At 43.1% G+C, this 15,897-nt stretch overlaps 1 protein-coding gene across 1 annotated transcript in view; it reads left to right on the top strand.

Moving 5' to 3' along the window:
* The first annotated feature begins 532 nt into the window (after positions 1 to 532).
* The window catches only part of LOC137373473 (transmembrane protein 179), a 29,273-nt gene continuing 13,908 nt past the window's right edge, over positions 533 to 15,897 (top strand). Inside the window, exons 1-3 of the mRNA XM_068038306.1 lie at positions 533 to 884; positions 5,116 to 5,253; positions 7,587 to 7,665. Coding sequence (XP_067894407.1) covers positions 583 to 884; positions 5,116 to 5,253; positions 7,587 to 7,665 — 519 coding nt within the window. The 5' untranslated portion in view covers positions 533 to 582. The remainder of the gene's footprint in view (positions 885 to 5,115; positions 5,254 to 7,586; positions 7,666 to 15,897) is intronic.

The following is a 15,897-nucleotide window of genomic DNA, read 5'->3' as shown; positions in this document are numbered from 1 at the left end:
CAGAGAAGGATGAGAGGGGACATGATTGAGGTATACAAAATTATGAGGGGCATTGATAGGTTAGATAGGAAGAGACTTTTTCCCTTAGCGGAGGGGCCAATAACCAGGGGGCATAGATTTAAGGTAAGGCGCAGGAAGTTTCGAGGGGATTTGAGGAAAAAACTTTTCACCCAGAGGGTGGTTGGAATCTGGAACACACTGCCTGAAGGGGTGGTAGAAGCAGGAACCCTCACAACATTTAATAAGTATTTAGATGAGCACTTTAAACGCCATTGCATACAATGCTATGGGCCAAGTGCTGGAAAATGGGACTAGAATAGTTAGGTGCTTGATGGCCAGCACAGACACGATGGGCCGAAAAGCCTGTTTCTGTGCTGTATAACTCCATGATAATATTGAGGAAGAAATGGAAATGAGAAGCAACTACTTAAATGAGGAGAGAATGAGCTATCTGCCACCCTGGCTGGAGATGAATGTCTCTCGGTTAATAGCAACCTCCCCCCGAGCTTTAGTGACCAGACGTCAGCGGATTGATCGGCGCAGGCGTGGGCAGCTGTACTGGTTGTTGCTTCAATGTGAGAAATGGGGATGAATAATTTTTTATTCGCTCAGTGCATCCTGTACTTTATAGCTTTTCTCTTCGGCTTCATTGCCGTGGTGCCGCTATCGGAGAACGGCAGCGATTTCCAGGGGAAATGCCTGCTCTTCACCCGGGGGATGTGGCAGAATGAGAACATCACCGTGGAGAAGCAGCGCTTCATGGTGGAGGAGTGGGGCCCGGAATCCGCCTGTCAGTTCACCACCTTCGTCGGCCTCTTTACGCTCCTCTTCTCGGCAATCCAGGCATGGAGGCTCCTCTTCTACCTCTGCAAAGGGCACGACGAGTAAGTCATTTTGTGTGTGGTACATTCACTGTACCCCATACCCACTCTACCCTGACCCATTGCACCCCATATCCACTGTACCACTAACCCACTCTACCCCTTACACACTGTACCCCATGCCCACTGAACACCATATGCACTATACCCACTGTACCCCTTTCTACTGTATCCCATATCCACTGTACCACTAACCCACTGTACCCTGTGCCCACTGAACGCCATATCCACTCTACCCCTTACCCACAGAATCCTGTATCCACTGTACCCCATATCGATTGTACCCTTCACTCCTGAACCCCATATCCACCATACCCACCATACCCCTCATCCACAGTACTGCATATCCACTGTACCACTAACCCACTGTACTGCTAACCCACTGTATCCCTTACCCACTGAACTCCATATCCACTGTACCCTTTAACCCCTGAACCCCATATCCACTGTACCCTTTAACCCCTGAACCCCATACCCACAATACTCCAAACCCACAGTACCCCTTACCCATTGAAACACTTGCCCACTGAACCACATACCCACAGCTTTGGTTTTATTTGTTCATGGGATGTACTGGGTGTCGCTGGCTAGGCCAGCATTTGTTGCCCATCCATTTGGTGGTGGTGAGCTGCCTTCTTGAACTGTTTGGGCCTTGGGGTGTAGGTACACCAACAGTACTGTTAGGAAGGGAGTTCCAGGATTTTGACCCAGGTGGTAGAGGTCATGGGTTTGGAAGGTACTGTTAAAGGAGTCGTGGTGAATTGCTGCAGTACATCTTGTAGATGGTGCACACTGCTACCACTGTGTGTTGGTGGTGAAGGGAGTGTATGTTGAAGGTGGTGGATGGGGTGCCAATTAGATGAGCTGCTTTTTCCTTGATGGTGTCGAGCTTCTTGAGTGTTTTTAGAGCTCCATCCACCCAGGCAAGTGGAGAGTATTCAAAGACATTCCTGACTTGTGTCTTGTAGATGGTGGACAGGCATTGAGGAGTCAGGAAGTGAGTTAGTCGCCACAGAATTCCCAGCCTCTGACCTGCTCTTGTGGCTACGGTATTTATTTGGCTGGTTCAGTTCAGTTTCTGGTCAATGGCAACCCCCAGGATGTTGATAGTGAGGGTATTCAGTGATGGTAATGCATTTGAACATCATGGGGAGATGGTTAGATTCTCTCTTATTTGAGATGATCATTGCCTGGCACTTGTGTGGCGCAAATGTTACTTGTCACTTATCAGCACAAGCCTGGATGTTGTCCAGGTCTTTCTGCATCTGGACCTGGACTGCTTCAGTATCTGAGGAGTCGTGAATGGTGCTGAATATTGTGTAATCAACAGTGAACATCCCCACTTCTGACCTTATGTTGGAGGGAAGTTCATTGATGAAGCAGCTGAAGAGGTTGGGCCTAGGACACTACCCTGAGGAACTCCTACAGTGATGTCTTGGGACTGAGATGATTGACCTCCAACAACCACAACCATCTTCCTTTGTGCTAGGTATGACTCCAACGAACGGAGAGTTTTCCCCCTGATTCCCATTGACCAGTTTTGCTGGGGCTCCTTGATGCCATATTTGGTCAAATGCTGCCTTGATGTCAAGGGCAGTCACTCTCACCTCACCTCTGGTGTTCAGCTCTTTTGTCCATGTTTGGACAAAGGCTGTAATGAGATCAGGAGCTGAGTAGCCCTGGCGGAACCCAAACTGAGTATCTGTGAGCAGGTTATTGCTGAGCAAGTGTCGCTTGATAGCACTGTCAACAACCCCTTCCGTCACTTTGCTGATGATCGAGAGTAGACTGATAGAGCTGTAATTGGCCGGGTTGGATTTGTCCTGCTTTTTGTGTAAAGGACAATTGGGCAATTTTCCACCTTGCCAGGTAGATGCCAGTGTTGTAGCTGTACTGTAACAGTTTGGGTAGGGGCGCAGCTAGTTCTGGAGCACAGGTCTTTCAGTACACTTGCTGGAATGTTGTCAGGGCCCATAGCCTTTGCAGTATCCAGTGTCTTTAGCCATTTCTTCATATTACGTGGAGTGAATCGGATTGGCTGAAGACTGGCATCTGGGATGCTGGGAACCTCAGGAGCGGGCCTTCTGGCTGAAGATGGATGCGAATGTTTCAGCCTTATCTTTGTGCAGGGCTCCCCCATCATTGAGGATGCGGGTATTTATGGAGCCTCCTCCTCCTGTAAGTTGTTTAATTGTCCACCACCATTCATGACTGGATGTGGCAGGACTGTAGAATTTGGATCTGATCCTTTGGTTGTGGGATTGCTTAGCCCTGTCAATCGCATGCTGCTTCTGCTGTTTGACATGCAAGTAGTCCTGTATTGTAGCTTCACCAGGCTGACACCTCGTTTTTAGGTATGCCTGGTGCTGCTCCTGGCATGTCCTCCTGCACTCTTCATTGAACCAGAGTTGGTGCCCCAGCTTAATGGTATTTGTAGGGTGGGGGATATGCAGGGCCATGAAGTTACAGATTGTGGTTGAATACAGTTCTGCTACTGCTGATGGCCCACAGCACCTCATGGATGCGCAGTTTTGAGTTCCTCTTACACACTGTACCCCTTCCCTGTTGTACCCCTTACCTAGAGTATCTCTTACCGATTGTATCCCGTACCCACTGCACTCTTATCAACTGAACCCCATACTGTACTCCTAATCTACTGAACCCTACCCACTAAACCTCTTACCCACTGTACCTCAAAGCACTGAACCCCTTACCCACTCAACACCTTACTCACTGTACCCCACACCCACTGAACCACTTAACCATTAAACCATTTACCCACTCAATGCCTTAACCATTGAATCCCTTACCCACTGAAGCCCTTATCCATTGGACCCCTTGCCCACTGTACCCCTTACCTACTGAAATCCAATGAACCCATTACCCATTGAACCCAAGAGCCACTGTACCCTTTACCCATTGAAGCACTTACTCACTGAATCTCTTACTGAACCCCACTGTACCTCTTAGCCACTGTACTCCAAATCCTGTGATCCCTTACCCACTGAACCCCTTAACTAGTGAACCCTTTACACACCAAACCCTTACCCACAAAACCCTTTACTCATCAAACCTCTTACCCACTGTTCTTCTTACCCATTGTACCCCCAACCCGTTGAACACCTTAACTATTAAACCATTTACCCACTGAATGCCTTACCCTTTGAACCCCTTACCTACTGAACCCCTTATCATTTGAATCCCTTACCCACCGAACTCCATATTCACCAGACCTCTTATTGCACCTCTTATCCACTGGATCCCTTACCCATTGAAACCCTTACCAACTGTATCCCATGCCCACTGTACCCCATGCTCACTGCATCCCTAATCCACTGAACCACTAACCCACTGCAGTCCTTACCTACTGATCCTCTTACCCACTAAACCTTTGAACCCTTATCCACCAAGCCCCATACTCACTGAACCATTAACCCCCTGAACCCCTTACCGAATGAACTCCTGCCGACTGAGCCACATTGACTGTGAACCCCATTACACACAGAGCCCCTTAGCTGCTGAACATATTCACTGTATCCCTTAAACTGTACTCCTTACCTATTGAACCCTTTCCCACATAACCTCTTACCCATACCCACTTTCTCCCTTACCCACTGAACCCCGTGCCACTGTACCCTTAAACCACTGAATCCCATACCCACTGAACCCCATACCACTGTACCCTTAAACCACTGAATCCCATACCCACTGTATCCCTTATCTACTGTACCCCTTACCCATGGAACCCCTTACTCACTGAACCCCTTACCAATTGTACCCCTTGCACATTGAACCCCTTAACCACAGAATCCAATATCCACCTCGATGCAACATCTGGTAGGTATCTGCTGGCATGTTGCAGTTTTCAGGAAGCTGTTTGAACTTTCCTTCATTTACAATGTAAAGTTATCCATAATGCTAAACAACAAATGCTTCTGTAATCTGTAATGCAATATGTGCTAAATAACCAATTAATTTTCTTACAATTGTAACGTATCTACCTCTCAATGTAAATATTCCAGAGTGGCAACTTATTATCCTGCTGAAGTAGAGGTCTATGTTTTATTTTTAGAATGGAGCTATTCAACATCAGTGGTCTTACTGTCATAGTAAATATAGCGATTGCCATTGCAACATTCCCAGGGACCATCGTTAACAGAATGTTTCTCAGACATCTCACTGTCTTTGCTGTTTTACTGATGTGTTTCCTTCCCGCCCTTCCTGTTGGTTGCAGTACTTTCTTCGCAACGTTCCTGAATCTGCTGGTCAGCACCTTGGTGGTTTTCCTTATCTTTGTTGCAAGCACTCTGGTCACTGTTGGCTTCCATATGTGGTGTGATGCGATCACAGAAAATGGAAGAATGCCCAACAGGTATGCAATTTTAGGAAATTCTCTTGTTTTATAAACAACTGTTGTGCACTTTCTAGAATCAAGCAGCAGGGAAAAGTGGGTATAATACAAAAATGGATATGTGAGTTTAATGTGAATGATTATCACTATTTAATAACATACGAACATACGAATTAGGAGCAGGAGTAGGCCACTCGGCCCCTCGAGCCTGCCCCGCCATTCAATAAGATCATGGTTGATCTGATTGTAACCTCAACTCCACATTCCCGCCTACCCCCGATAAACTTTCACCCCCTTGCTTATCAAGAATCTATCTATCTCCGCCTTAAAAATATTTAAAGACTCTGCTTCCACTGTCTTTTGAGGAAGAGAATTCCAAAGACTCACGACCCTCTGAGAGAAAAAATTTCTCCTCATCTCTGTCTTAAATGGGCGAGCCCTTATTTTTAAACAGTGACCCCTAGTTCTAGATTTTCCCACAAGAGGAAACATCCTTTCCACATCCACCCTGTCAAGACCCCTCAGGATCTCATATGTTTCAATCAAGCTGCCTCTTACTCTTCTAAATTCCAGCGGATACAAGCCTAGCCTGTCCAACCTTTCTTCATAAGACAACACGCCCATTTCAGGTATTAGTCTAGTAAACCTTCTCTGAACTGCTTCCAATGCATTTACATCCTTCCTTAAATAAGGAGACTAATACTGTACACAGTACTCCAGATGTGGTCTCACTAATGCCCTGTATAACTGAAGCATAACCTCCCTACTTTTTATTCAATTTCCCTCGCAATAAGCAATAACATTCTATTAGCATTCCTAATTACTTGCTGAATCTGCATACTAACCTTTTGCGATTCATGCAACAGGACACCCAGATCCCTCTGCATCTCTGAGCTCTGCACTCTCTCACCATTTAGATAATATGCTCCTTTTTTATTCTTCCTGCCAAAATTTCACATTTTCCCACATTATACTCCATTTGCCAGATCTTTCCCCACTCACTTAACCTAGCCATATCCCTTTGTAGCCTCCTTATGTCCGCTTCACAAGTTACTTTCCTACCTATCTTTGTGTCATCAGCAAATTTAGCAACCATACCTTCAGTCCCTTCATCCAGGTCATTTATATAAATTATAAAAAAAGTTGAGGCCCCAGCACTGATCCCTGTGGCACACCACTCATTACATCTTGCCAAGCAGAAAATTACCCATTTATTCCCACTCTCTGTTTCCTGTTAGCTAGCCAATCTTTTATCCATGCCAGTATGTTACCCCCTACACTATGAGCTTTTATTTTCTGCAATAATCTTTGATGTGGCACCTTATCAAAAGATTCTGGAAATCTAAGTACAGTACATCTACCGGTTCCCCTTTATCCACAACACATGTTACTTCAAAGAATTCCAATAAATAGGTTAAACATGATTTCCCTTTCACAAAACCGTGTTGACTCTGCCTAATTACCTTGAATTTCTTAAGTGCCCTTCTATAATGTCTTTGACAATAGCTTCTAACATTTTCCCTAAGACGGACGTTAAGCCAACTGGTCTGTAGATTCCTGTTTTCTGTTTCCCTCCTTTTTTGAATAAAGGAGTTACAGTCACTATTTTCCAATCTAATGGAACCTTTCCCGAATCTAGGGAATTTTGGAAAATTAAAACCAAATATTAACTATCTCACTAGCCACTTCTTTTAACACCCTAGGATGAAGTCCATCAGGACGCGGCGACTTGTCAGCCCGCAGCGCCAACAATTTGCTCGGTATCACTTCCCTGGTGATTGTAATTTTCTTGAGTTACTCCCTCCCTTCCATTTCCTGATTTACAGCTATTTCTGGGATGTTAACTTGTATCCTCTATTGTGAAGACCAATGCAAAATACCTGTTCATTTCACCTGCCATGTCCTTATTTTCCCTTATTAATTCCCCAGACTCATTTTCTATAGGACCAACATTCACTTTGTTGATTCTTCTCTTTTTAAAATATCTATAGAAACTCTTACTATTTGTTTTTATATTTCTAGCTAGCTTTCTTTCATACTCTAATTTTTTTCCCTCCTTATCAATCTTTTCGTCATTCTTTGCTGTTTTTTATATTCTGTCCAAATGTCTGATCTGCCTCCCATCTTTGCGCAATTATATGCTTTTTCTTTAAACTTGATACTATCTTTAACTTCTTTAGTTAACCACAGATAGTGGGTTAATAAGTTAATGTGGACATTTAATTCATTCACGCTCTTGCCTACAGGAAACAAAACAAACAAAAGGCATTTACTTCCAAAACAGACATTCAAATATGTAAATGTTTGCATGACTTTGGTTGAGCTTTCAAAAATTAAAGTTTTTTTGTCTACAGGTGTGAAGAATTGCAGAATATTGATCTGGAATTACATTTGGATAATTCTTCTTTCTATGACCAGTTTGCAATTATCCAGGTAAACCTTTGGAAAGTTTAATTTGTCGACCTTAGCATCAACAGAACACAGTACAAAGGATTAATTGTCAGATTTGACCCATTAAATTTAAATGTGGACATCAAATATTCACTGTCAACATCAACCAATATGTTGATTTAATTTCTTATTCGGACATTTTCAAATAAATTACAACTAAGTAAATATTTTAGAAAAGATTGAGCTGTAAGACCACTGGTCATTCCCGAATACAAATAATTTAAGGTTCTCAAATTAGCATCCCTGAATTCCCATCCATGAACACCATAAGAGTTGCTGGAATACATTCCCTTGCATCTAGGTTACTCCATTTGATCAGAGGCTGAGAACATTGCCAACTTGTTCTGATGACAGACTGTGTCTTTTATTTTTAGGATAACATAGAGATACTGGAACATTTTCCATTAAGGCTGCTATCTCTGTGCACCTTTCATTAGCTGAGAGCAAACAATCTGGTGCACAGTGGGCCTAGAACTAGATATAATCAATTTAGTTTAGCGTAACCTAATGAAGTCTGCACTTGCTGGGCTGTCAATCAGATATATGCGGGGTGATATTGGTCTATTCCAGCAGCAAAAAACAGGCTTTTAGCGAATCGGCAGCCTATTTTTCACTGTGACAGTTTTTATTTTCTATTGACTTGGAAAATGTTGCCATGATTTTTAATTTCAAACCAAGTAAAAGTGACAGTGAGACTAGGAAATGAGTCTCCAAAAGGGTTTGAACTATCGTTCTATGAACTTCAGTGGAAAGAATCTTTATGAGCCTGTTTCACAATGCTGACGTGCACCAATGTCACCCCCATGAACTTTCTACTTGACATATTTTAAAACCTTACACTTGAAATTCTATTCATGTTCCAGTGAAAGGCCACTCAGATATGATCCAAGTGGTAGAAGTGTAACTACTGCTTTGCTGAATTGTTTTCAAGTTAGCAGTGCAGTCAGTTAAAGCCAAATCAACATTTCTAGCTGGAGAGCAAACCAGCTGCATAAAGCTATTTGCAGTTGCAATGTAGAGGACAGCTTCCCAGTTGCAAGTCAGGAGACAGTAGAGTTATAGGTTGACAATCAAATTATAGAGATGGTATATGGCAGGTACATGAAAACAGATTGATCAGCAGATGGCAGATATTAAACTATTGCCAAAATCACCTTTCTCTCCTTGAGGGATACTTCAGCCTTTGATTCTTGTACTTGATTCTGTGTTTTATTGAGGGAGATCGCCAGTTCATGTCTAGCTAATAAAGCAACATGATCACCAGCTGCTTTGTAAATCTTTTGAAGCGATCACAGCTAGTTACCTGACCAACATTGGCTCCCGGTCTGGCAATGTCTTGATTTTAAAATTCTCATTGTTGTTTTCAAATCCCTCCATGGCCTCACCCCTCCCTATCTCTGTTAACTGCTCAGCCCCACACCCCTTTGTGATCTCTGCCCTCCTCCAATTCTAGCCAATTGCACATCCTCAGTTTTTATCACTCTGCCATTGGTGGCCATGCCATCAGTTGCCTAGGGCCTAAGCTCTGGAATTCCATCCCTAAACTTCTAAGACTCTCTATCTCTCTGTCCTCCTTTAAAACACTCCTTAAAAACTACATCTTTGACCAAACTTTTGGTTGCCTGCCAAATTATCTCCTTATATGGCTCAGTGCTAAATTTTGTTTGATAATGCTCCTTGGGAGGTTTTATTATATTAAAGGCACTATATCAATGTAAGCTGTTGTTGTGTTAGGCTAGATGCAACCTTTTTCACAATTTGATCTATGAAGAACTATCTATGGATAGATTACTAGTGAGGGATGAAAAGTTGATCTGAAGGCGACTTATGTTGGTATCATGTTAATTTTTGAAACACATACATAAGTAGCTGGAACCTGTCTGATGTAAGATGTGATAACATTGTTAATGAAAACCTCTCTGTGTTGCAGCAGTCATGTCTAACATCACCACTACTACTCTCAAAAGAACATTGCTCTTAGTTGACCAGATTGGTGTCTCTAAGGACACATAATCTGAAAGGAGACTAGAAAATGAATTTGGCTGACTGATTAATCAAATTCATGGTATTATATGCATTGCCTTTTGTCAGTTTACATTCCTCGTACCTGCAATATTATTCTTATTCCATCCCAGCAACCAGATATGTCTCCAGGATGACTCAAGATGCAAACAGTTAACTATTTTTCGATGTATTGTTTCAGGTAATATTTCATAACCAGCAAGCAATTAACCACTGGTAGACTATTAGCATAGCAACACAGAAAATTGCTGTAAATTTGGCTATCACATCAAATTTTCATCTAATCCTCCATTAATTGTTATTTGTGGATAGTCAGTTTTGATATAACAAACAACAACATCCCCCTGAAGGTATACTATGCAGTAGTTGGTAGAAAGCCAGATGTAAATCTCAGTGATATCATTCAATATGCAATAGTCTAAAAGCTGCCAAATGAATCTTCTTACTGGTGCTGCAGTGTTTCTTCTGTTTCCTGTTCAAGGGTAGTAACACCAGATGCTCATTTTTGTGGGTAATAATTAGCCGTGGTATTAGTGTTTTTACGACTGAGGTTGGAGGAGCGCACTGTCTTTCTCTAGTTCCACTTCTCCACAGGTCACAACATATATTTAAATGTTTATCCAGTTACCGATATGGCCAATTATATAGTCTATTTTATTTCAGAATAAAATTCACCAACCAGGTTTCTTTAATAAACAGCAAAATTATCAATTTATTATAGAACAAGACATATTCAGTAAAGTTGCAAAGCATTAACACGCATATATAAAATTCCCTTCTAACTTAGCTCAACACACACGCATGCATGCACACACACTCAAACACACATCGATTAAAGAAAAAATACGTTTTCTCTGCAGAGATCTTTTTACAAAAAAAGACAAAAAAGTATACTTTGGCCAAATACTTGTTAATCCTTGAAGGAAAAGGAGAAGATATATAACGATATCAGTTGACCCTTTATTCTGGCATCCCAAATACGCCTAGACAGCTGACACTGGGTTCTTTCTGGAGCAGTTCTTTTCAGGCGGCGGCAAGGATTAATCTGGCAGGCTTTCCAGGAGAAATGGGGCATCACACACTGGATTCGCAGGGTTTCTCAGAGGTGGAGAAAAGATGAATTGATGCCTTCTCTCTTAGCAGGCTGACCCTCAATTGACTCAAAACAAAACCAACTCTTGACTGCCATAAATCTTGATATGTCACTTCTCTGTAAACAGTTTCCATAGTCAGAAGGCACCTGCTGTTTATTTAGCTAAAGACATGTGACTTCCAGTAAGTGTTATTCTTAAATAGAAAGCTCAAGCCCCAAAGTCCTTCCTGTGACCTTTAAAAAACAGTCCTCCAAAGGAATCCATTTCTACAGTCTTCAACCACAAGCCCTCAAAAAACATTTTTAAAAATAGAGCACTTTCATAACACCACCATCCTTGAAGGAATGAAATGCCATTTTTAAATGTGTTTCATTACAAAGAGTGTAAAAAAAATCAGAAGATGAAAACAATTTTGAAACACATTTACACCCTTATTCACATCCACGCTTTACCTGTGAATAGTAGTTATGCTTTGCACCATCTTTGTACTCAAATAACTCAAAGCAAAGTTAAATTCTAGACAAAGCATCAGCAGTTACATTATTTTTCCCCACCATGTGGATAACCTTGAAGTGATAGGGCTGCAATTGTAAACTCCATCAAAATAATCTGGCATTCTGGTTTTTGAATTTTTCCACAAAGGCTAGGGGATTATGATTTGTATATACCAGTATCTCTCTGTAGTCGTGGCAGACATATACTTCAAAATGCTTAAGAGCTAGTAGAAAGCCCAGGGTTTCTTTTTCCACTGTTGAGTTGGAAAACCCTTTTGGTGTGGATTTAGTTTTTTGGAAAAGTATCCCACTGGGCTTTCTGTGTCTGATTCATCGTCTTGTAACTAGATTCCACCAACTCCCAGGTCACTAGCATCAATGGCTACCTTAAAGGGCTTAGTGAAATTTAGGACAGCCAACACTGGTTCATTGATCAAAATGGCTTTCAACCTCTCAAAAGATGCATGGCACTCTCCTGACCACACTACCTTGGATTTCTTTTTTTCTCGTAGTTCCATTGGTGGAGTAGCTATAGTGCTGAAATGTGGCACAAACTTGCAGTAGGATCCACACATCCCCAAAAACCTGATGATTTCTTGTTTCGTCTTAGGGGCAGGGAACTCCATCAATGCTTGTACTTTTGCATTCTTGGCAACACTTGTCCTTGCCCTACTATATTCCCTAGGTAGGTTACCTGCGGTTTTGCAAGTTCATTTTTGGCAAGGTTTATCAACAAATCAGCTGCCTGTAATTTTCTAAATAGAGTTTCTAAGTGTTCCAAGTGGTCCTTCCAAGTGTCACTGTATACCAGCACATCATCAAGGTAAACCACACAATTAGGATCACTGGCTACCACTTGGTTCATTAGCCTCTGAAAAGTGGCTGGGGCATATTTTATCCCGAATGGCATCACTCAGCAGTGTCCGGTGTGTATTTCTTTAGCTCGGGGTGTTAAAGGAACCTGCCAGTATCCCTTTAAGTAAGAAACGTGGCACTGCCAACTCTATCAATATAATCTTCCAAGAGCGGAATTGGGTAGGAGTCTGCCTTTGTTACTGCATTAACCTTTCTGTAGTCTATGCAAAATCTAGTTGAACCGTCAGGCCTAGGTGCTAACACCACTGGGGAATTCCAGCTGCTGTGACTGGATTCAGTTAGGCGGTTTTCCAACATGTGTTGGATTTCTGCTTTCATCTGGGCCTGTTTCTCTGGACTTAAGCGATAAGGATGCTGTTTTATAGGAGAGGATTCTCCTACATCCACATCATGTATGGCTAAGGTTGCACATCCTGGTTTATCCTTATCCCTAAAGACTCCTTTAAAAGCTGTGAGCAGCCTTGTTAGGTCTTCTCGTTGTTCTGCATCTAAATATGAAAGCATAGTGTCTAATCACCCTACCAATTCAGTATTAGCTAACCAGATAGTAGGAGGTTCAATTTGAGAATTGTCTAGGCCTCCTTCTGCCTCAACCTCACCATCCCTTTCATCCTTCACTGTCCCTACTACTTTGCATACCTGTGCTTGCTTATCCTCCTCCCGGCGGTGATAATGTTTCAACATATTGATGTGATACACCCGATTCTTTTTCTGGCAATCTGGGGTGTCAATCAAATATTTTACATTACCAATCCTTTTGACTATATGGTCCACTGAACTGTACTTTCAGCAGTTCACCCTGTAAAGGCAGTGATACTAACACATCAACCCCTGGTTGAAAGGTTCAGGTCTTGGCATGCTTGTCTGCCCATTTCTTCATGGTTGTTTGCGAAGAACTCATGTATTGCTGAGCCACTTTGCAATCTTTTGTGAGCCACTCCCAGAACATGGATACATAATCTAACATGGAAGATTCATCCAATGTTCTAAAAACATTTCTTTGAATAGTTTTAGAGGAACTCTTACTTCATGTCCATAAACTAATTCAAAAGGACTAAAATCGGTAGACTCATTTGGTGAATCCCTGGTGGCAAACAAAAGAAATTCGAGCCCTTTAAACCAATCATGGGGATATCCATGACAGCATGCCCTGATCATTGTTTTGAGGGTCTGATGGTACCGTTCAAAAGCCCTTTGTGTTTGTGAGTGATAAGCTGAAGACTTTAACTGTGTTATACCCAGGGCCCTGACAACATTCCAGCAATAATACTGAAGACCTGTGCTCAAGAACTTGCCACGCCCCTAGCCAAGTTGTTCCAGTACAGCTACGACACTGGCATCTTTTTCCAGCAATCTGGGGTGGCAATGTGGAAAATTGCCCAGGTATGTCCTGTACACAGAAAGCAGGACAAATCCAACCTGGCCAATTACTGCCTCATTATTCTACTCTTGATTATCAGTAAAGTGATGGAAGATGTCGTTGATAGTGCCATCAAGCAGTACTTGCTCAGCAATAACCTGCTCAGTGACACTCAGTTTGGGTTCCACCGGGGCAACTGAGCTCATGACCTCATTACAGCCTTAGTTCAAACATGGACAAAAGAGATGAACTTCAGAGGTGTGGTGAAAGTGATTGACCTTGATATCAAGGCAGCATTTGACCAAGTATGGCATCATGGAGCCCTAGCAAAACTGGAGTCAATGGGAATCGGAGGGAAAACTCTTCGCTGGTTGGAGTCATACCTAGCACAAAGGAAGATGTTGTGGTTGTTGGAGGTCAATCATCTGAGCTCCAGGAGTTCCTCGGGGTAGTGTCCTAGGCCCAACCATCTTCAGCGGCTTCTTCAATGACCTTCCTTTAATTATAAGGTTAGAACTGGGGATGTTCGCTGATGATTGCACAATGTTCAGCACCATTCGCGACTCCTCAGATACTGAAGCAGTCTGTGTAGAAATGCAGCAAGACCTGCCAGGACAATATCCAGGTTTGGGCTGATAAGTGACAAGTAACATTCGTGCCGCACAAGTGCCAAGCAATGACTATCTTCAACAAGAGAGAATCTAACCATATCACAATGACATTCAATGGCATTATGATCGCTGAATCCCCCACTATCAACATCCTGGGGGTTACCATTGACCAGAAACTGAACTGGAGTAGCCATATAAATACCGTGGCTACAGGAGCAGGAATCCTGCGGTACCTCACCTCTTGATTTCCCCAAAGCCTGTCCACCATTTACAAGGCACAAGTCAGGAGTGTGATGGAATACTTTCCACTTGCCTGGATGGGTGCAGCGTCAACAACACTCAAGAAGCCCGACACCATTCCAGGACAAAGCAGCCCGCTTGAGTGCCACCCCATTGTAAGGGTGGGGGCTTTCCTCAGTACCCAAAAACACCTGGAGAGTCGGATGTCTTGTACCAACAAGCATTCTTTTTTTACGAGCATGCAAGGAGACGTCCTACTGTCACGAATGATTGTAGGGGTTCTGCTACTACATTGTTCCAGTAGTCATTTTATACAGTTTTACAGGAGGTTTACTTGATAAACTGTTTCTTAATTACATCATCTCCCATCTGTTGCCTTCCCTGATCTCATCCTGCCTTGGTTATATTATTCACCTCGTCAACCTCTTGATTACCCTATTCATAGGATTCGGGTATCTCCCTCCTGAGCTCATTGCCTTCTGATTAGGTATTTATATAATTCATGTGCCAACAGGAAAACTTTCTCAAGTTATAGGGACCTAAGTTACGCCAACTATTCCATGGTTCCCTATGCCAGTCTTCCCTACAGACCTCCATTTTGGCCTTTGGCCAGCACCTGGCCCAAGGTAGCCATTACAATAGGATCCTCTGCCTGTCGAATAATCTGGGGATCCTGCCGATTTCGATGAGCTTCAAATCCTTCCCTAGCATTCTCTTATGACCTCACCTGTGCCCTAGTGACCAGGCTTTGTCTGGGATTGATACTTTGTATTATTCTACATAAATTGCAGCAATTTTAGTCAGGCCTGCAGTACTCCCGGGGTTCACCACTTCAGTCCCCCCTTTGGGCCCTAGGCTGCTAGTAAGATGGCCAACTATGCTAAGTGCTCCTTTCTCCATCACTGTTGGCCAGACTGCTGGTCAGATTTGCATGGTTACATTTTTTGAATTATGTCTAACATCTCAATTTACGTGCCAGGGTACAACATTCAACTATAAGTCTGATAGCAATTAGCAACTGCACCGCTACCAGTACATGGGAATCAATTCTAATCCACCCTAATACCCCAGTCCCAAACCGTCTCCCACCACGATGCGTCCTCCAGTTCGGCTTCCACATCCTCTCCCTCTTGTTTGACCTCCTGTTGGATTTGATGATACTGCTTCATTGCTGTCTGAGCCACTTCCCTCACCTTCAGTAGGTATTCCAGCAGTTTAGGGATTCAGTTCCCCTCGGGAAGCAGGTGTCTCAACAAGTCCTCCATTAGATCATGGGTTCTGCTCATCCACTCCCTAAGGGGAGGATGGATGCGAGTTATCGCTGAATGACCGATTGTCGTTGCGGCCCGGGGTGGAAGCAGAAACTCGAGTTGATCACTGGGCCGTAGATGTTACCGTACTGGTATTGAGGTTCACTGGTGGTCACGCAGTATTCCCCTTCTCCACGGTGTGCCACTGCGTCGGTTCATGATGGGCAGTGGAAATTTCAAGGGTACAGTTTAGGGTGGTATTAAAAC

This window comes from Heterodontus francisci, chromosome 9 (assembly GCF_036365525.1).
Source record: "Heterodontus francisci isolate sHetFra1 chromosome 9, sHetFra1.hap1, whole genome shotgun sequence".
NCBI classification, from domain to species: Eukaryota; Metazoa; Chordata; class Chondrichthyes; order Heterodontiformes; family Heterodontidae; genus Heterodontus; species Heterodontus francisci.
Note: the sequence above shows the minus strand (reverse complement) of the source record. Positions and strands in the feature narration are given on the sequence as shown.